This window comes from Pithys albifrons, chromosome 5 (genome assembly GCF_047495875.1).
Source record: "Pithys albifrons albifrons isolate INPA30051 chromosome 5, PitAlb_v1, whole genome shotgun sequence".
In the NCBI taxonomy this organism is placed as follows: domain Eukaryota; kingdom Metazoa; phylum Chordata; class Aves; order Passeriformes; family Thamnophilidae; genus Pithys; species Pithys albifrons.
Window position 1 is genome coordinate 74,078,669 of NC_092462.1, and position 19,992 is coordinate 74,098,660.

The following is a 19,992-nucleotide window of genomic DNA, read 5'->3' on the forward strand; positions in this document are numbered from 1 at the left end:
GGGAACAGCAATATCTTTTCAGCCTGTTGGCTTCGAGGGCCAAGCCAAAAGCATTGATTGAGCTGCTGGGCTGGAAAGGATGGACCAGAAATCCTGGGAAAGGAGGAAGCAGCAGGAGTTCCACTGAAACAAGGGTGGGAGGAGACAGCCAGGCCAGACAGCAGGTCCCAAGGTCACACGGACAGCAGCAAAGGGCAGGAAGTTGGATCAGGACGTATCCTGTTCCAGAAAAGGTCCCCAGCCCTCCCTGAGGCACAGATTCAGTAGCCCCAAGGTGTACAGAGCCAGCTCAAGGATGAAAAGGTCCTGAGCGCTGAACCATTTGGCCACCAGCTGGAAGGACACCCCATCTTGGTCAAGCCAGTGCTTTCTAGGAAGACAGGATGGTGATCCCCAATTAACCTCGAGGCACCCCATGATACTGGAGTTGGATGATCCCTGTGGGTCCCTCCCAACTCAGGATGTTCCATGATTGCAGTAAATGGGCTCTGCTGAGCCATTTGTTGGCCTTGTCTACAACAAAGAATCAGTAATTACACCTGAGCAAGCTTCAGCCTTGATGTTTCAAGTGCCAAAAGCCATGGAAACAGATCCCAAATGGACCTCAGGGACAGTCTGACTTTAGAAAACAGCTCCAAAAAAAGTGTCCAAAAAACAGAGCCCACAAAACATCACCTTCCTCTTGGTTGCATCACCTCCAGCTGCTGCTCTGGGGTAACTCTGAGCCCCATCATGGAGTTTGTTGGGAAGGAACCCAGAGGAGCATCAGGTGCAGACTCACAAGAGCCTTTCCCAAGCATGGCTTTAACCAGGGACAGCATTTCTTAGCTCTAAAAATAGCAGCTAAAGTGGGGAAGCTGGAGGGAGGACCTGTGGAGTCACAGAGGCACCACAGGTGTCAGGGGGGACTGCAGACACACCTGACCTGCAGTGAGTTCCTCCCTCGGGCTACAAGGCCATGAGATGGGGACACAGCTGGCAAACCTACCCCTGGAGAGAGCACAAATCACCTGAGAAGGTCTCAGGCCTTTTCAGATCCCCTTGTGCTTTAAAAATGGCAGTGATTAACCCTAGAAGGAGATCAAGGGAAAACAACTCTGAGAGAACCCTCCTCTGAGGCAGCAGAGCAAGGACCAACACTCACCATTTTAGGAGGAGCCAGGACCAGTATGACAAATCTCACTTCACAGGAGTTCTCCCCCCAGTTCTGAGGCCTCTCCAGGCGGCTGATGCAGACGTGGCGTCGCTGAAGGGACTTTATAGTGCAACTGTGAGGGAGAGGGAATGGTCAGACCTGGCACAGGAGGGTTACAAACACACACGAACTCAGAGAAACACCAGATGCTGTTGGGTGTGAAAGGGTCCCTTCTGGAGTCTTAAAAAGTGACTTTGCTATTTGCCAAATTCTGCTGTTATTTCCTGTAGAATTTGACATCCATGTTTTTCTGGGAAATAACTTGCCCAGTTTCAAGGTTTATTCTCCACCTGCTTTTTAATGGCCAAGACACCAAATGACAGAGCACAACACAGGTTGTATCTGCAGAGCTACAGAAGCTTCTACAAGGAAACCCTCTTATTCAAACCCACCACCTACATTACTGGAAAGCAGATTACACTTCATTTCACCTGATTTCCCAAAGTGCTTCTGGAAACATCCAGGCAAAGTGCCAGGCCAATATATTTCCACTTTGCCTTGGGCAGATCTCTCTGTTGCAATGGCTTTCTCCACTTGCTCCCAGCTGTTGTTTCTCCCCTTTCTGCTCCATAGGTGTTACAGAACCCAAGCTGACCTCCTACCTCTAGATCCACAGCAGCTGCAGCAGGCAGGATTCCTGCTCCAAGGGGAATCCTTGACTGCCATCCAGCCCTGCTGGGCATGAGGTGGCTGTCTGACCACCCTGAGAAAGACTAGCAGCAAGTTGTTGGAGATAACAAGGCTGGAGAAGGGACTGGAGCACAAGTGCTGTGGGGAGAGGCTGAGAGAGCTGGGGGTGTTTAGCCTGGAGAAGAGGAGGCTCAGAGGTGACCTCAGCACTGTCTGGAACTCCCTGAAGGGAAGTTCTGGCCAGCTGGGGGTTGGTCTCTTCTCCCAGGCACTCAGCAATAGGACAAGGGGGCACGATGGGCTCAAGCTCTGCCAGGGGAAATTGAAGTTGGAGAGCAGAAAAAACTTCTTTGCAGAGAGAGTGCTCAGGCCTTGGAATGGGCTGCCCAGAGAGGGGGTGGATTCCCCATCCCTGGAAGTTTTTCAGCTGAGCTTGGCCATGGCACTGAGTGCCATGATCTGGCAAAGGGACTGGAGTTGGCCCAAGGGTTGGACTTGATGATCTCGGAGGTCTTTTCCGACCCAATCCATTCTGTGATTCTATAAACACAGGGATGGATCATCTCTGGATGCCAGGGAAGACCAGGTCTGCCACCACCCTGGGATATTTAAACAGAGCTGGGACCTGGTTAGTTGTCATTTTTCCTGCTGGGAAACTCTGGTGCAGTTGCAGGAGGTGGCCAATTCCAGGCTGGACTGCAGCTCTCTTGTTCCCTTTAAAGCACCTACTCCCTCTCAACCTTTCTGACAAGCACTGGTGAAATAAGTACACAGGCTTTGCCTGGTGGCACTGGAACAGCTATGGAAGTGTTTTCCCTTTTTTTGCCCCTCCCTCCCTTTTTCTGATTCAGGTTTATTTCAACTGCTTGCTCCTTTTTATTCATCTAGAAATCATCTATCACAGTCTTATGATAAGATTTTATTTCTGCTTCAGCTTCTCAGCCACAATCCCAGCCCATCTCATACCTTTTAACACGTATTCTCACAGCACCCTGAAGGCTGTTCCATTAACAGCTCCTCAAGATCTCTGGCTGGAAATGCACTAGTCAAGAGCACATTATATTTTATATCATGTTCTTCATAATTTGCATTAAAAATAAAATAAAATCACTCTCCCAAGTATTTTCTTACTGAATTTGACTTCCTGATCACAGATTGGAGGCAGCCTATTTATATATAAATTAATCTATCTGAGAGCAACCAAACAGTTTAATTAGAACAAAGCAGGTCATGAGAAAGATGACACTTTTATTTATTTCCTAACTCCCTCCACCACAGCCCCTTGTCCTTTTCCCACTCAAATCTGCTTTGGAAGAGAGAAATCTCGAGGCAGGTCCTAAGGTAAGGAGTAACTATCTTTCAAAGTAATTAAAAATGGAGTGCAAGTTATGTCCTTGACTAAAGCCACAGATTGGATCTGCAACAATCCTCGTCCTTCCTCCCAAGGGACCAAAGGAAAACAGACAACACTTGTTTTCACAACCAAATCCAAGCCCTTGGTTGCAATCCAGCTGTGGCTGGAAAGCAGACAACTCTCCTTGTGTTACAGCTCCACAAGCCAACCGGGAAGACACAAACTCTGGGCTTTAGACCAACTGCAGAACCTTCAAGTGGGTCCAACACCTTCAGTTTTCTCACCTTCATCCACACCTGGTCACCAACACTGACTGGTTAAAGCACCATCAGCCAAAATGAGCCTTATCTGGAGCTCTGTTCCCAGCATCTTCATACCTCAGCTCATGGATTTCTTTTGAAAAGGAAGGTTTTCTGGGCATTCTGAGCATCAGTTCTATCCCAGAGATGGCCAAAGCAGCAATCACCTACCTGTGCCTCACAGAGCCAACACTTCCCAGACATCATCCCTTCCCTACCATGATTCCAATGGGCTGAAGTTCAACAAGGCCAAGTGCAGGTCCTGCCCTTTGGCCACCCCAACCCCCTGCAGCGCTCCAGGCTGGGCACAGAGTGGCTGGAGAGCAGCCAGGCAGAAAGGGACCTGGGGGAACTGAGGGACAGGAAGCTCAACAGGAGCCAACAGTGTGCCCAGGTGGCCAAGAAGGCCAAGGGGATCCTGGCCTGGATCCAAACTAGCGTGGCCAGCAGGCCCAGGGCAGTGACCCTTCCCCTGGACTCTGCCTTGGGGAGGCCACACCTTGAGTGTTGTGTTCAGTTCTGGGCCCCTCAGGTCAGGAAAGAGATTGAGGGGCCGGAGCGGGGCCAGAGAAGAGCAACGAAGCTGGAGAAGGGACTGGAGCACAAGTGCTGTGGGGAGAGGCTGAGGGAGCTGGGGGTGTTTAGCCTGGAGAAGAGGAGGCTCAGAGGTGACCTCAGCACTGTCTGGAACTCCCCGAAGGGAAGTTCTGGCCAGCTGGGGGTTGGTCTCTTCTCCCAGGCACTCAGCAATAGGACAAGGGGGCACGATGGGCTCAAGCTCTGCCAGGGGAAATTGAAGTTGGAGAGCAGAAAAAACTTCTTTGCAGAGAGTGCTCAGGCCTTGGAATGGGCTGCCCAGAGAGGGGGTGTATTCCCCATCCCTGGAGGTTCTTAAGATGAGACCGGACATTGCACTGAGTGCCATGATCTGGTAATCAAAGTGGGGTTGGATTGAGGGTTGGACTTGATGATCTCAGAGGTCTCTTCCAACCCAATCCATTCTATGATTCTGTGATCCTACATCCACCAGGCAGGACCTGACCAAGCAACAAACCACTGAAGCACAAAGTTATATGGAAAACCTTATTATAAAGTGCAGTAATTAAGCAAGCCACAGGTTCTCCTGTAGTTAAGCTTTCTCCCTGAAGGGACAGGGTTGTGTTTCAGCTCCAGGAACCTGTCTCCAGAAACAAGAGTCCTGTCAACAGTGCCAGCCTACCCACTTATCACCCCCTTCAGCTCAAGAGCTTCTTGGGTATGGAGGGGAAAATTTGACTCTAAAAGGCTGTTCTTTGTTCCTGAATGGCTTTCAAATACAAACTAATTTTCCTGGCAGCCACACCAAAACCTTGTGTTTCCTTTACTTGAGGGACTGGGAAAGTGTGGAAGAAGCTGCTCTGGAAGATTTAGGAACACTGAGTCAAGAAAGACACTGATATTATTAACCATTTTTTATCTGGAACAGTTTTATCCACAGTGCTGGAGTTTGAGGCTCCTCACACCTATGGGGGTTCCTCCCAACTCTTCTGTAAAGAGCTCTATGATTCTAAATCACATCAGTGAAGCTGAGTGTGGATCACTGAAGGATTTCCAACCTGGTCAGGCCAACGTACAGCCAATTTAGGTCAGGAATACCTTTACAAATCAAGCTGAAGTTGATTCAGTGAGGGCAAACCAGATTAAAACCAGACTGAACAGAGAAGGTGAGATGCACAGAGGGGAGGAGCAGTGCCTTTGGGCAGGATGCAGCCTCATCTGCACTGGGTCTGGGCTCCCTCTGATATATCCATTTATTTGGGGGGGGGGAAAGGTTGTCTCAGAACTTCCAGTGCAAGGCCAAGTCACTTCTGCATCATCCAGCACCTTAATTTTTCTCAAATTTAAGCCATTATTTAGCTGACTCAAATCCTGTTCCCTGGGGCAGCACTTACAGCTCCCACTTTTGTTTTCATTCCAGAATCCAGATACAAACAGAATACAAACCAAAACTGCAGTGCCAACTGGACTTGTGCAAATATTTGCAAAGGACAAAAGGAAAAAAATAAAAAGTTATGTGCTTCACACAGAGAAATCCCAAATTGAGCAAGGCTGAAGGTAAAACTCAGCACAACTCAGGCCAAGAGGAGAGTCACTTGCAAAATGAAACAACTTTTTTCAAGTGGCACTTCAATAAATTCCCACTAAGAGGAAAAAAAAATCTGAAGGGTAAAAAGCCAAAGCCCCAAAAAAGCTGAGAACTAGCAAGACATTTTCAGCTGACTTTAAATCAAGCCTGGCCTGGCCAAAGCCTCCAAGTTCCTTTTTGGTTTGAGTTGAGCTACATTTGATTCTCCTTTGGTTTGCCCAGAAACCTGAAAAAAGTTCTATTTTCACCCAGTATTAGTCACACAAGGAAACACTGGATTGGGATTTAATGAGATGCCAGGTTGAGTTCTCAGCAATTTTATCTTGATCCTCCAATAATTGAGCTCATAAAAAGGGCATTTAAATTACAGCACAAACTCTGCCTTGCTCTCCTCCTCTCTGCATCCAGCTGAGGGTGGCTGAGGGTGGTGAGAACTGGCAGCACTGCCCCAAAATGCCAGAGACATCGAGTCCCACACACCCCACACCCAAGATGGTATCAGAGTAATAACGCATTTCTCAACCCAACCATTAAAAGGGTCAAACTATGGAGACCTACGAGAAACAGAAACTCTCTTTAAACAGGGCAAGAAAGGAAGTTAATTCAGAAACAAATTATCCCTTGTAGTAAGAAAAAGTGCCTAGCAGAGGTAATCAGCCAGCCAAGGCTTTTCCTGTCCCCACACACAACAACAAGGACACTCCTTGTTCTCCTGCACTGCAAATCAATCTTCCTCCAGCAGCAGCTCCAGGCACAAAGCTTCCAGAAAGCTGGAGAAGAGGGATGAGGCTGTGCCCAGCCAGCTCACCCACAGCTTGGCATGGCCTCGTTTCAGCCAGAGCTGGATGCCATCCTGGACTGGTAAAGATGCACTTTGCTGGGCTCCAGGAAGACTCATCCTCTCTGGAAGGGCATCTCTCCAGGGGGAAGCATTTCCTACAGGTCAGGGTGTTCTGGGGACTCCATCACACAGTTCTGCAGCAGCACCTGGGACAGCCCAGCACAAGGCCCTTAAAAGAAAATTAATTGGTTCTCTAAACTCAAACAACACTTGCCAGATGATGGGTGTGGGACATGGTCTAGTGGTGCTGATTGGACTTGATGATCTCTGAGGTATATTCCAATTTTAATGATTCTATAAAGAGCCATTTCCTCCCTGTGAACATCCTGCAGATACAAAAAACATCTTTCTCCTTCAGGTTCCAAATTCCTAATGCAGGGTTTGAAGTTGAGACTTTCCAGCACCTGCAAGAGCTTCATCTCTCCAGCATAATTTGGGAAAACCCAACAAGGGTGGAGAGGCCCTTAAAAGAAAATTATACAGTTCTCCAAGCCCGAAGAACACTTGAGAGATGAAATTGTAAATTCTGGAGAAGAGGCTCTTGTTTACAAGGCTCCAAATCTTGTAATCATTCCTCTAAAGGAAAATATTTGTTTTAAACAGTTGATCTGATTCATTTCCCATTCTGCCCTTTGAAAAAAGCAGCAAAATATTCTGAGGGATGCACAGTAAGTGAAGCATCTCTATTTGGAATCCACTCCACAGCTAAACCAGCAGCATTGACTCCTCTGAAGACACACAGACCTCTGGAAAAACCCTTAAACACACGAAACAGGCTTTGCTGAGAGAGGCATTAGTAACACCTTTCACACCAACATCACTTCTACACCAAATCTGGCATTTACTACTCAAATCTGACTCTATTTGAACAGCTTGTTATGCCACATAATCTCACAACAGCCACTTCTGAAAGGCTACCTGGGCTTTTCCAAGTTCAACTCCTCCACACGAGTCTCTGCCACGACACTCTACAATATCAGAGCAGGAAATTCTGCAGCAACAGAGAGCAGAGAGGTTTTTTTCCCCCCTTCTGCTTTGCCTGTTAAAACAGCTTTAACAAATCAGTTTAATGCACTGAAAATAAGTCCTTTACCAACCCACGTGCCTTATCCACCCAGCCAAAGGAAATGGCTCTTCAGCTGCTCACTCCAGTCTCTGAAGCCCCTTATTTCATGTTTTTCTAAGGATTCAGCTCTGGAAATAAGCAAATATATCTCCTGGAGGCTGTGATGCCACTCAGCTCAGGGAGCATTTGCTCCATAGCCCACACAGCTGGAATTTCTCCTTGGAGAACATCAGGGCAGAGATCTACCGGCACCTGGTCAACAGTGAGTTTAACATCAGGTGTCCTTCACTCTGAGGGAAAACATTAAGAATTAGGCATTTTCAACTCCATATTTCAGCAAATAGAGGAAGGAATTGGCTGTGATAGGACTTGGCTCATGATAAGAGTCACTTTTTCAGATTCCCTCCGTGGGATTTTCTTGGGCTTTCTGAGCCACAAGACTGCAACAGCAAAATCAGTCACTCTCACAGGAGTTTCTTCCCCACCTTTGTCACTCCCCATCCAGCTTATCCCTCCATACTCTGGATCATGGCAGTTCTGAGTGGCTCATGGGGAACTCTGAGCACCCTCCTGGCAGTGCCTCTGCCTGGTTCAATCATTTCATGCACCTTCCAACCATTCCATGGAGGGCCATCAAAGTACTTCCCTGAGGTCCCATCAACAGCTGAGCTTCCCCAGGCTAAATATCCAACAAAAACAGTGCAGCATTCCCCACTCTGGGACACAACCTCATCCAATGAACAACACCCAGCAGCTTCACAGTGAAGCAGCAAGAGATCTCCACACCACTCTGTGTCTTCCTGTTCTGGCAAATGTTATGAATAGGAGGAAAGAAAGAGTTGTGTCCATGGTTTGTAAGGTGTGAGATCATCTCCTGGGCTGAGGAAGCTCAATTGGGACTGAGTATTTGCTTTCTACTTAGAAAATCCCATGTACACAGACAGCACCCTCCATTCTTCTAGAGCTGACCCTGCTGGTCACTGGGGCATTCAGGGCTCTGCCACTCTCAGCTCCCATTTCCATGGAAGGATCTCAAGGTATCCTGGTATGGCTTCAGCAAGATCAGGTTTGGACCATTCCTGACTAAAATACCCCCAAAGTCTGCCGTGAATCCTAGAATGGATTGGGTTGGAAAAGACCTCCCAGATCATCAAGTCCAACCCTTGGTCCAACTCCAGTCCCTTTACCAGATCATGGCACTCAGTGCCACGGCCAAGCTCAGCTGAAAAACCTCCAGGGATGGGGAATCCACCCCCTTTCTGGGCAGGCCATTCCAATGCCTGAGCACTCTCTCTGCAAAGAAGTTTTTTCTGCTCTCCAACTTCAATTTCCTCTGGCAGAGGCTGAGGGAGCTGGGGGTGTTTAGCCTGGAGAAGAGGAGGCTCAGAGGTGACCTCAGCACTGTCTGGAACTCCCTGAAGGGAAGTTCTGGCCAGCTGGGGGTTGGTCTCTTCTCCCAGGCACTCAGCAATAGGACAAGGGGGCACAATGGGCTCAAGCTCTGCCAGGGGAAATTGAAGTTGGAGAGCAGAAAAAACTTCTTTGCGGAGAGAGTGCTCAGGCATTGGAATGGGCTGCCCAGAGAGGGGGTGGGTTCCCCATCCCTGGAGGTTTTTCAACTGAGCTTGGCCGTGGCACTGAGTGCCATGATCTGGTAAAGGGACTGGAGTTGGACCAAGGGTTGGACCTGATGATCTGAGAGGTCTTTTCCAACCCAATCCATTCTGTGATTCTATGAACCCTACTTTTATCTCCATGAGGAATGTTCTTCTGCAGCCAAGCTCAGGACAACTCAGCAAAAACCCTACAGAAGTTCTTCCTTTCTGACTCCAAGCTCATTTCAGCTGTAATTTCTCCTCATAATCAATGCAGAAGCATCACCACCAAAACTGCATCTCTGAGCTGCTCTTCCTCATTAATATTATCTTACAATACTCAATTTATCTCATCCACCAGGAATGAAGTGCTGGTTGAGGTGCACAAACCCAGCAGTGCTAATTTAAAATGTGGCAAAGAGTATAGACTAAATGCAAGGATAAAGAACAGCAGATATCTTAAAGGTTCTTCGCACTCATATGGAAAATTTTTTTCATCAACAAACCCTTTTACTTCAGAGGTTTGGAGGTTGTTTTGCAATCTGACTTCAAGAAAAATGTAACATCTAAAAAAATGGTTCACAATCTGTTACACAAGAGCTCCAGCAGAAACACAGTGCAATAATTAGATAATTACAGTTAATAACTCATCACTGCTTTCCCACCACTTTCCTCTCCCTCTTCAGAGCAACAAAAGGAAGAAACAAGGAAAGTTTTGCAAAAGACACCTTCAGGCTGTGAGCTTATTTTTCAAATAATCTCTTGCCTGGGAAGCCAGAATTGCTCACATGGATGCATTTAAAGCTTTGGCTCACTTCCTACCAGGGGCTGAACCCACCCTTTCCAGTCTCATGTATGTAACCACAGCATTTGTATCACGACCTCTAGAATGCTTTGTTATTAAGTCAACACTCTGCAAAACCCTCCACGAGGCTGTGTCACAGACCACAGGAGAAAATTCCATCCCCTGTGGGCTGTGTCACAGCCCACAGGAGAAAATTCCATCCCCTGTAGCAGCAGGATGTTCACATCCTCATTGCTGCTGTGCTCCCTGTGGCATCCAAAGGGGGGAAAACTGCTCCAAAGTCCTCCTGGCTGAGGTCACTGTGCTGCACAAACTCCTTTGTGCAAGCTGCTCTGCCCATGCCTGGTGTAAAAGGAGAGCACAGACATCAACCACTTCACTTATTTCAGAGGACAGAGCCCTGAGAGGCAATGGTTTCTTTTCCACATTGAGATCACATCCTTCTCTTTCAGAAGAGATTAAAAACAAAGATGATTTTTTTTCTTGTCTGTTGGTGTTGGGTTTTTTGTTGTTGTTTTGGTTGTTAGTTTCTTTATATCATCTATTTCCAAGGAAAAAAACCCTCTACATTTTCCCAGCCATAAGCAAAGGGTAAGGGAAGAACTGCCAGGAGAAGGAAAGCTTTTGTGACAGTTGTCCCAGCAAAGTGGCTGTGAAAGCTCAAACATGTGCATGCCTTTAGGCACCCATCCAACAGATCCCAGTAATTTCTCTGGGAATTAACATATTTCTTGACAACTTGACTTGGATTCTGCATATGCAGAAAGCAACTGAGTGAAAATGGCCCTGCTTGGGTTGGCTGAGCAAGTAATTTTCTGTCCTCTGTGAAGGGCCAGTCTGGCTCACCCCTGATTTGAAGCTGTGGCTTCGAACCCCAGTTTTGGTCAAGTGGAAGTTGGGGTGAAGCCACCACATCTCATAAATCCCAGGTGACAGCCCTTACTGTCTCTTAAGGGTCTGCTCCAGTGTTTAGCAGTGCTGACAATTAATCAGTATCTGAATTAATTGTCAGACAAAGTAATCAGTGTTTAAACAGCGTGGAATGTCTGACTTCAATTTTCAGTTGCAAAGTTGAGATGTTTCCATCAAAGGACCTAAGAAATCTTTGGCTACAGGCTCCCAGACTTTGGCAGCCAAGGCATTCCATGAACCAGTTTGCTTGTCCCTCTGAGAAGTTCCTTTATTAGCATTTCTCAGTAATTAGCACTTTCTGGCTCATTTTTCAGCATTCTTAGCTTGTTACCACCAGATTTCTATAGCACCCAAGAGCTTAATGCCCTGCAGAGTCTGTGGGCACCTCTGCCCAGTTGGATCTGCAAAGAGGAGCTGCCTGACTCAAAGACTGAAATCCCACAGGCCAGGATGGATGGAAAAGGCACCACCACCTGAACCCCAAAGGGCACATTCCGAACCTCTGTTCTTCCCAGCTGCCAGTTTTGGACAGCCCCTGGATTGTTCCCACACAGGCCAGGTACTTACATGATACAGAGCCAGGATTGCTGGTACTGCACCCCCGTGACCGTCGCTGTGACCCCCTGAATTGTATCTGATAAGAGGTGAACTAGGAAGAGAAGAGAGGGAAGTGTTACAGGCTTTCCATGCCTTGTTTGCAACTGTCAATAACATCTCCTTTTTAAACTTTAAATCCTGCTAATCCCAAGCATTCCTATCTGCACAGTGGATTTAGGCAGGGGTGGGGGCTGACAGAGAAAGATGGAAACATTTTTGTCCTGATGCTTTGGAGTTCTGTCCCTGAACTATTCACAGCTTGGAAAGGAAGCTGCTCTCTCCTCCCAACATCACCCTAGTGCAGTATTAGCTGATTAGATTAGCATTATCCACCACACACACAGACGCAGGGCTGAAGAGGCACTGCCTTCCCAAACCCTGCCCTCTCCCCCTCTGCCCAACTACTGCTCTCACACTATTGGATGGCACTACTTACTTTTGCTTTATTGGCAGAAAGCCTAAATTAAAGGTTACAAATGCGAAGCTCTAGGACAGGTAGCAAGAAGTAACCAAAGCATGAACATGCTTACTACATGCTCAGGACTGTTAAACAAATTCACTCAGGCTGTGACAGTTACATTTGAGGTGCGATGTTTTTGTTTGTTTATTCATTCCTGTTGACTCTGAAACATCAGGGGTGCCTACAGAGAAACAATGCTTAGTTAAGCTTCTTCACATCTTGGGCTAAAAGGCAGCTAATGTTTTAGACTACACTATGACATTTGCTGACAGCTTAAGGTGACATGGGAGCCACCAACCTCGGCCAGGGGTGCCCTGGTTGAGTTGCTGGAGGAAAACAAAGTGACTTTTGTGTCCTCCAGTGGGCTGGGAGCAACACAAAGGCTCAACCCTCCCCAGTGACTCATCCAAAGCAGGCAAAATTCCCTAGCCTGTGTGAATTCAGATGCAGAATCACAAGGCAAAGGAGCCATTTCTGAAGAGACACCAGCAAGTGTCTCTTAGCCAAAGAGCATCGGACACTTGCCTGAGGAAAAGAACCCCCAAAGGGTCCACACAGACAAGCCCCTGACCCCAGAGAACACCACAATGTGTGATCTTAATGAAACAGGGGCAAGACTCCACCACAGCACAAAACCCCTGGAGATGAGAGACCCTTCAGTCTGAGTGACATGGACAAATCAACCCACGGTGTCACATGCAATGTGCAAGCGTGGGGGGACCACGCAGGGAGGGTTCACCACACCACCAAAATGGAAAGGATGGCAAAGGAACAGCAGCCCACCAACAGAAGGAAAAAAAAAATCGAGGGCTGATTACCATTCCCTTCCCGTGGGGTCCCTGAATCTGTGAATAAAGTGCTCATGATTTTCTCGAAGTTGCAGCTCGGCTCTGTGTTCTCGGGATCCTCCGCGAAGTGTCTCAGCATCTCTCGCAGAACATCATCCAAGGACGTGGCTGTTTCGTCCAGGATGATGCTGGCCCTGGCCAGGAACCCATCCAGGTCTCGCTGGGCTCTGACTTCCTCCTCGAAATTCTTTAATTTCAAGTACTGTGTTAAGGAAAGGTCAGAGCATTAGGCAGATAGAGACAATACCAACAGCAAAGGTCTCCAATCTCTGTCCTTCACAACCAGTTCACATGAGAGAAGCACAATGAGTTTTATGCAATAATGCACTCAAGGTTTGCATTTTCAAGGCTCATCTTCTCAGAGTGCCTTTAAGTGAATGCCCAGGTACTATTTATACCCTGACAAAGAAAACAGAATTAAAAAAATAGGTGGGTTTTTTTTTGCCTAGGATAAAGCACCTAAGTTGGCCTAAATGCAGAAATACTTAAGGTAACATTTAAAATCCTCTGTAGGCTTAAATAATTCAAGAATTCTGAAGAAACACAGGAAAGTCATTTGGAAGAAAAGGACCCTGAACTCAGCAGCATGAAAAACTACCAGTACAAATCTCAGTGCAGGCTGAGTTCTCAAACTGGGAACTATCTGTCCCCAGTGCTCCCAGTTAGGGAGCCTGAAGTGGGAGGTGGGGAATGCCATCCAGTCCACCACTTTGGTTTTGACAGTTACTGTTCCCATTCCCAAGAAGTTTTCTTCCTTTGTACATACCAGTTCACTTGGAATCGATATAAATAGAATAAAAAGATGGTAGGCAGAGGCTGAAACTGTTCCAGCTCTCTGCTGGTTCCTTCTGCTGCCCCTTGGCCTGGAGATGGAAGACACAGCCATGGTGTGTTCCAGCAGCTCAACTCCTTTCTGTGATTGTCAGCTGTGAAGTTCATTAATTGAGGGATCAAACCTTAAATGCATCATTCCCATTGCCCATATCCTTGGAGATGCACACACAGCACTGGGCAGGAATGATAGTTCTGTCCTCTCCTTCCACAGCTTAACACTGAGCGAGGAAGTGGGAACTGCACTTTGTTACAGGGATCTTCCTTCCCATGGGAAGGTAGCCAGGCTGGAATTCCTGCTGCTGGGAACCACACTGGCAGGATGCATTGAAACCCTCAGCTCCCCCTCAAGCTCAGCAAGAAACAAACCTGACACTGAGCTGCCTCCCCAGCCAGGACGTGCCACGTTGTCCCCAAGGCACAGGGTCATCCCAGAGCCTGACTCATGGATCTCCCATCCACACTCTCCCTACCTTTTCCATTTATAGCCTAGACCAAGGGAAAAGTGCTCCTATCCCCCTAATTACTGTAATTATCCCAGCAACTATCAAGTTGTCAGTACACATCCATTGCAATTAGCACTGTTTTACTTTGCATCAATCACTCCTTACGCAGCATCCCTGAGAAGGAGGATTCTCTGAAGGATCTCAGCTCCCACCCCAAGGCTTTGTAACCATCTGCTCGTAGGAGAGAAAACAGTGACACAGCTACAACTCCACCTGAGCAGTGCAAGCAGTGAACCTGTCTCAAATTACCACTGCAAGAGAGCAGATTAAAACATCCATCACCATCTGTGACACAGCTGGTCATGGGGATACTGTAGGACCAGCAACCACCTCCCAAAGGTGACTCTTTTCAGCCTCTCTGGCAGAATCCAAGCCAGGATGCAATTCCCAGGTCAAATAACCCAGGCAGAATTACACAGGGTGGATGGAAAGGGGCACCCACGAAGCCATGAGGAAGGCTGAGGGCATCAGGAGTGAAGCAGAAGAGTGGAAGGAGAAAGTTGAAGCACAGCTGAGGGACAGGGGACATCAGTAAAAGGCATTCACGTGGGTTATCTGCCCACAGCATCTCAACCAACGCTGCTCCTCCATGGGACAGCACCATCAGTAGCTTCCTGCCAGTCATAAGGATTCAGCTCCAGCTCTGCCACAGGCTCCAGGCAATGCCTTGGAAAGGAATTTTCCATGCCTCAGTCATCCTGTTTGATTACCCTGCTCCTGGTCTTTTATAGGAAATAAAGGCAAGATCCATATTTATCACCCATTTATAAGACATTATCATTCCCAAAAGGTTAGGGAAGGTATCACAGAAACATGGAATGGTTTGGTTTGGGAGAAACCTTAAAGACCTTCTCATTAAACCCCCTGCCATGGGCAGGGACACCTCCCACCAGCTCAGGGTGCTCCAAGCCCTGTCCAACCTGGCCTTGGACACTCCCAGGGATGGGGCAGCCACAGCTTCTCTGCCCAACCTGTGCCAGGGCCTGCCCACCCTCACAGGGGAAGAATCTCTTAACATCCAATCTAAATCTTTCCTCTTTCATCTCAAAGAGGGTTTTGCCCATTAAACATCACAAGGCAAGTATCCACCATGCAAGGACAGAAATCCATCACTCCCTGAGACACACCAAAATCAAATTAGAGGAGGCAGTGGCACAGCAAAGCCTCTGCAGCAGCTCAGACAGAACTGCTCCAGTCAGGACACGTGCTGGTTTCAGGGGATATTAATGACGGCTCCTTCACTACTATTTGTAGCCAGATAGTCAAGTCACACCAGGATATTTGATGCTGGAGACTCAATGCTGGGAACTGCTCAGCAAGAAACGCAAGCCAGCTACCCAATCTCCATTTTAATAACATTAGGGAGGCTTGACTGCAAAGCTGTGGCAGGAACAGAGGCTGTTGTTCCAAAAAAGGGGGGAAGACACTGGAACAGGCTGCCCTGACTTCAGGCAGGTCTCCTGCTCACTCTAACTCATCAAGAAGCCCCAAAATGCAAGACTTCTTCTGGCTGGCTGCTCTGGAGAACACCTCCACTTACAGCCACTGCAGGAACCTCATGAGAATCACAGAATCATAGAATGGATTGGGTTGGAAAAGACCTCCCAGATCATCAAGTCCAACCCTCAATCCAACTCCAGTCCCTTTACCAGATCATGGCACTCAGTGCCATGGCCAATCTCAGGTGAAAAACTTCCAGGGATGGGGAATCCACCCCCTCTCTGGGCAGACCATTCCAATGCCTGAGCACTCTCTCTGCAAAGAATTTCCTTCTGTTCTCCAATTTCCCCTGGGAGAGCTTGAGCCCATCGTGCCCCCTTGTCCTATTGCTGAGTGCCTGGGAGAAGAGACCAACCCCCACCTGGCCAGAACTTCCCTTCAGGGAGTTCCAGACAGTGCTGAGGTCATCTCTGAGCCTCCTCTTCTCCAGGATAAACACCCCCAGCTCTCTCAGCCTCTCCCCACAGCACTTGTGCTCCAGTCCCTTCTCCAGCCTCGTTGCTCTTCTCTGGCCCCGCTCCAGCCCCTCAAGATCTTTCCTCAACTGAGGGACTCAGAACTGAACACAACACTCAAGGTGTGGCCTCCCCAAGGCAGAGTCCAGGGGAAGGGTCACTGCCCTGGGCCTGCTGGCCACGCTAGTTTGGGTCCAGGCCAGGATCCCATTGGCCTTCTTGGCCACCTGGGCACACTGTTGGCTCCTGTTGAGCTTCCTGTCCCTCAGTTCCCCCAGGTCCCTTTCTGCCTGGCTGCTCTCCAGCCACTCTGTGCCCAGCCTGGAGCGCTGCAGGGGGTTGGGGTGGCCAAAGCGTAGGACCTGCACTTGGCCTTGTTGAACTTCATCCCACTGCAATCAGCCCATCTCTCCAGTCTATCCAGAAACACACTGTGATGGGGATTAAATACTTCCAACCATGACAGGGACCATCTCCTTATTTAAGACAAGTGCTGTGCCACAGAGCAACTTGCCCAAGACCCAGGGTGCCCTTCCAGCACTCCTGAAGTGGCACAAGAACCAAAGAGACAGGGACAACCTACAGGGAAACATCTCCAGATAAATCTTCTGACAGAACCACCTCTCTGCTGGTGATTCCCCCTTCTCAGATACTTGGAGGCATCTCCTCCATGAGTCAGGTCTCACTTTCCTTTGCATTTGAAGCACAAAATTTCCACTGCTCCTCCCTGGAAGCAAAAACTGGCAATAGCATCTTTTCTCAAGCCCTGCTAAAGCCCTCTGGTATTTGTGGCTCAACAGCAAGTTAAAATGCTCAGGCATGAACTATAGACCAGAAAAAGCAGGAATCCTACAGCTCTGAAAAGGGAAAACAAAACAGAAGAGATACTTCTGTGCTGGAAGTTTCCAACTATTTCTTATCAGAGGCAGGTCCTGCATTTGGGCTTAGAATTTGCACTTTAAGTGATTAAGTTCTGAGGTTACTTTCAGTCAAGTGTGTACAACTGAGAACCTTGGCACTAGTACTAGACAAGACAAATTACTGATCAAGACATTTCCATTCCTGAGCATGGAATAGCTTATTTTCACTTCTATGATTTCGTATCAAACAAAGTTTAAGTTCTTTTGCAGTGGTGCGTTTGTTTTGGGTACTGTTTTCTTTGGTTTCTATTTGCTTGGGGGATTTTTAACTTCAGATAAAGGTTCCTAAACCTATTACATATTTTCTTCACACTACTAATTCAGCCTTCTGGAATATCTCTCCAGGATTTCAGAAAAAAATTCTCTCCAGAGAGAGTGCTCAGGCATTGGAATGGGCTGCCCAGAGAGGGGGTGGATTCCCCATCCCTGGAGGTTTTTCAACTGAGCTTGGCCATGGCACTGAGTGCCATGATCTGGTAAAGGGACTGGAGTTGGATCAAGGGTTGGACTTGATGACCTGGGAGGTCTTTTCCAACCCAATCCATTCTAGGATTCTATGAATTAACATGTCAAGGAACTGTCTGGGACAAAAAGCAGTGGGAAGATCACAGTTAGGGGGAAATTGTTCAGAGAAGGAGCAGCACCTGGCTTTTCAGGTTTTGAGAGAGAGGGGAATTCAAGAAAAGAGGCATTTATATGCCTTTTGCTTAGGCCAGTGACAAACAGCCCTACAGGGTGTTTCAAGATCCTTTTTTGTACTTCTAGATGACAAAAATTAACAAACAGCATCTCTACTTACCTTCCTCGATGTGTGCAGTAACACACAGCCAGCATTCTCACTTTCAGCTGGAAAGGGGAAAAAAAGTTCCAATCAGAACAGTGTTACTATCACAGGTACCTGACAGGCTGCAGGAGGCTCAGGACAAGGTAAACACCACTCTCTTGGCAGAGGGTGATCCCCAGGGAAAAGCAGAGATGCAATTTTTACAACATCTCCCATTTTGGAAGCATGAACCAAGCCCAGGATTGGCATTATCAGATCAGCTGGGGATTGTGTCTTGCAGCTTTTTTTGGCTGTGTGTTTGGTTTGGGTTTTTTTAAATTCAGATTCCCCCTGTATTTTTTACTCTTCTCGCCCCTTCCACCTCCCCAAAAATCCAACTCCTAATCTTTGCAGGAATCATTTAATGCACTGCCTCGTTGTTTGATAGATTGAGGTTAAGATTGCATGAGTCACGCTCATTTGGAAACCCTCCTCGTCCTCGTTAAGAGGCAACAATAACACTCGGGCGCTTCCCAGGGATCACACTGACTCCAAGACGAGCACATTAACGTCCTGTCAACTCACCACGCTGCCTCCATAAATCCAAGGGGAAAGAAACACAGCTCTTGGGAAAGAAACTGCTGCTCAGAGACTGTAAATGTCACTTAACGTGCAGCCGAGATCCAGGGAAGGGAAATTCCCGGGTCAAACTTCAAGAGCCAACACTAACATTTTCTTAGAGTACCTATGAAGCATTTTTTTGGGTATAAGCTCCAAAAACCAAATAAAAGCCAGCTATATTTGCCACAAGTCCATTCCAAACTCCTTGCATCCAAAGCAGCTTCCCTGCAGCATCACTTGTACTACAGGCACTGCCTGTGCATGGAATCATGGAATGGTTTGGCTTGGAAGGGCCCTTCAAGACCATCTTGTTCACTTTCCATCAGCCCAGGCTGCTCCAAGCCCCATCCAACTTGGCCTGGAACTCTTCCAGCCTGGCATCCTTCTTAAGTCCTCATCTCCACACTCTCCAAAAAGCCCCCCAGACTGAGCTGCTTCCAGAATTATCCACGTGAAGTGTTTTAAATGGAAAAAACCCACTGAAGACCAAAACTTTTCCAGAGGCCAAGCTGTGGAAAAGTACAGAGGTATAACCAGTTACAGCTACTCAGATGAGGGTTTTGCTTCCTTTCCAGATCTGGCCTTCCAAATCATTTAAGAACTCCTGCACAGAGTGACCACACACCTCCAAGCCCAGCCCTGCTACTCTGCAAAAACCAAACTGAGGATGCAACTCCCATGAGAACACCAGAACTCCAAAAGAGGCAATTAATTCTCTTTTGCGCACAGAAATCTGCTGTAATCAAAAATGATCCTGGATCAAACAGAAATTCAAGTCTCAGGGGGATTAAAAGGCACAAGTCAAAGTGGGAGAGGAGTTTACCACAGCAGAAAAAAAGGATTGCCTTCATCTCCCCCTAAACAAAATAAGATGGTTCAGAGGCTTTGGTTACATCACCCAACTTCTCCCAAAGTTCACTTGGATGCTGTACATGTGATTAAAAGCAGCACTTAACTAGACAAGGCTGCTGGTGCAACAGGCCCAATTATTACAGCTTTAGACACGTCTCTTGGAAAACATAAGCTGTTTCATCTAAAAAGTGCAATTCATTATTAAAAAGCAAGCACCCAAATAAACCAGAAACATCAAGCATTTTCCTCAGGCTCCTATATCTGTAGTTCTCCGACGCTCACTTACTCAACTTCCAGCCTAATTACACATGCACAAGTTTGTGAGAAGACTTGGGGGCCATAAATATTCACCGAGGAGAAAACATGTTTTGGTTTATCTGCTTTTGCAAGAAATAGTTCTAGAGAGACAAAAAGCACCCACAACCCCAAACAATAGCGAGCACATGGGAGGGGGAGATCTGCAGCCTCGTGGAAGGTGGAAATGCTACACGAATTTGTGTCCTTTTATCAGGAATTAACTCCTTATCAGCTTCGAGGTGTATTAATCTTTGCTGACAGCTCTCTCAGGTCCTGAGCTGGAACCAGCACCAAGAGCTCCCTTATCAACACCAGCAAAAACATCTAATTACATCTGTTGGACCAGGAACTTGCAAACTTCTCAAAAAAAGCTGGTTTTGGTACAGAGGTGATGTTTTGGAAGGCCCCAGAGCCTCATTTATCATTCATTCAAGCAACTCTCTGCTCAGATTCAATCCAGGATGGGAGATGGATGGATATGGCCATCCCAGTGCTGGGCTGGTATCTTAAAGCCCACTGG

At 47.5% G+C, this 19,992-nt stretch overlaps 1 protein-coding gene across 4 annotated transcripts in view; it reads right to left on the reverse strand.

The window, feature by feature from the left end:
- SLC4A11 (solute carrier family 4 member 11) overlaps positions 1–19,992 on the reverse strand; it is a 114,687-nt gene that overhangs the window by 47,891 nt on the left and 46,804 nt on the right. For 3 of the 4 annotated variants that reach the window (XM_071557078.1, XM_071557077.1, XM_071557075.1), the window contains exons 4-8: positions 17,739–17,785; positions 12,698–12,929; positions 11,998–12,060; positions 11,390–11,471; positions 1,145–1,268 (exon numbers count right to left, since the gene is read on the reverse strand). In XM_071557078.1, coding sequence (XP_071413179.1) covers positions 1,145–1,268; positions 11,390–11,471; positions 11,998–12,060; positions 12,698–12,929; positions 17,739–17,785 — 548 coding nt within the window. The remainder of the gene's footprint in view (positions 1–1,144; positions 1,269–11,389; positions 11,472–11,997; positions 12,061–12,697; positions 12,930–17,738; positions 17,786–19,992) is intronic. The other variant, XM_071557076.1, reaches the window with a different exon arrangement.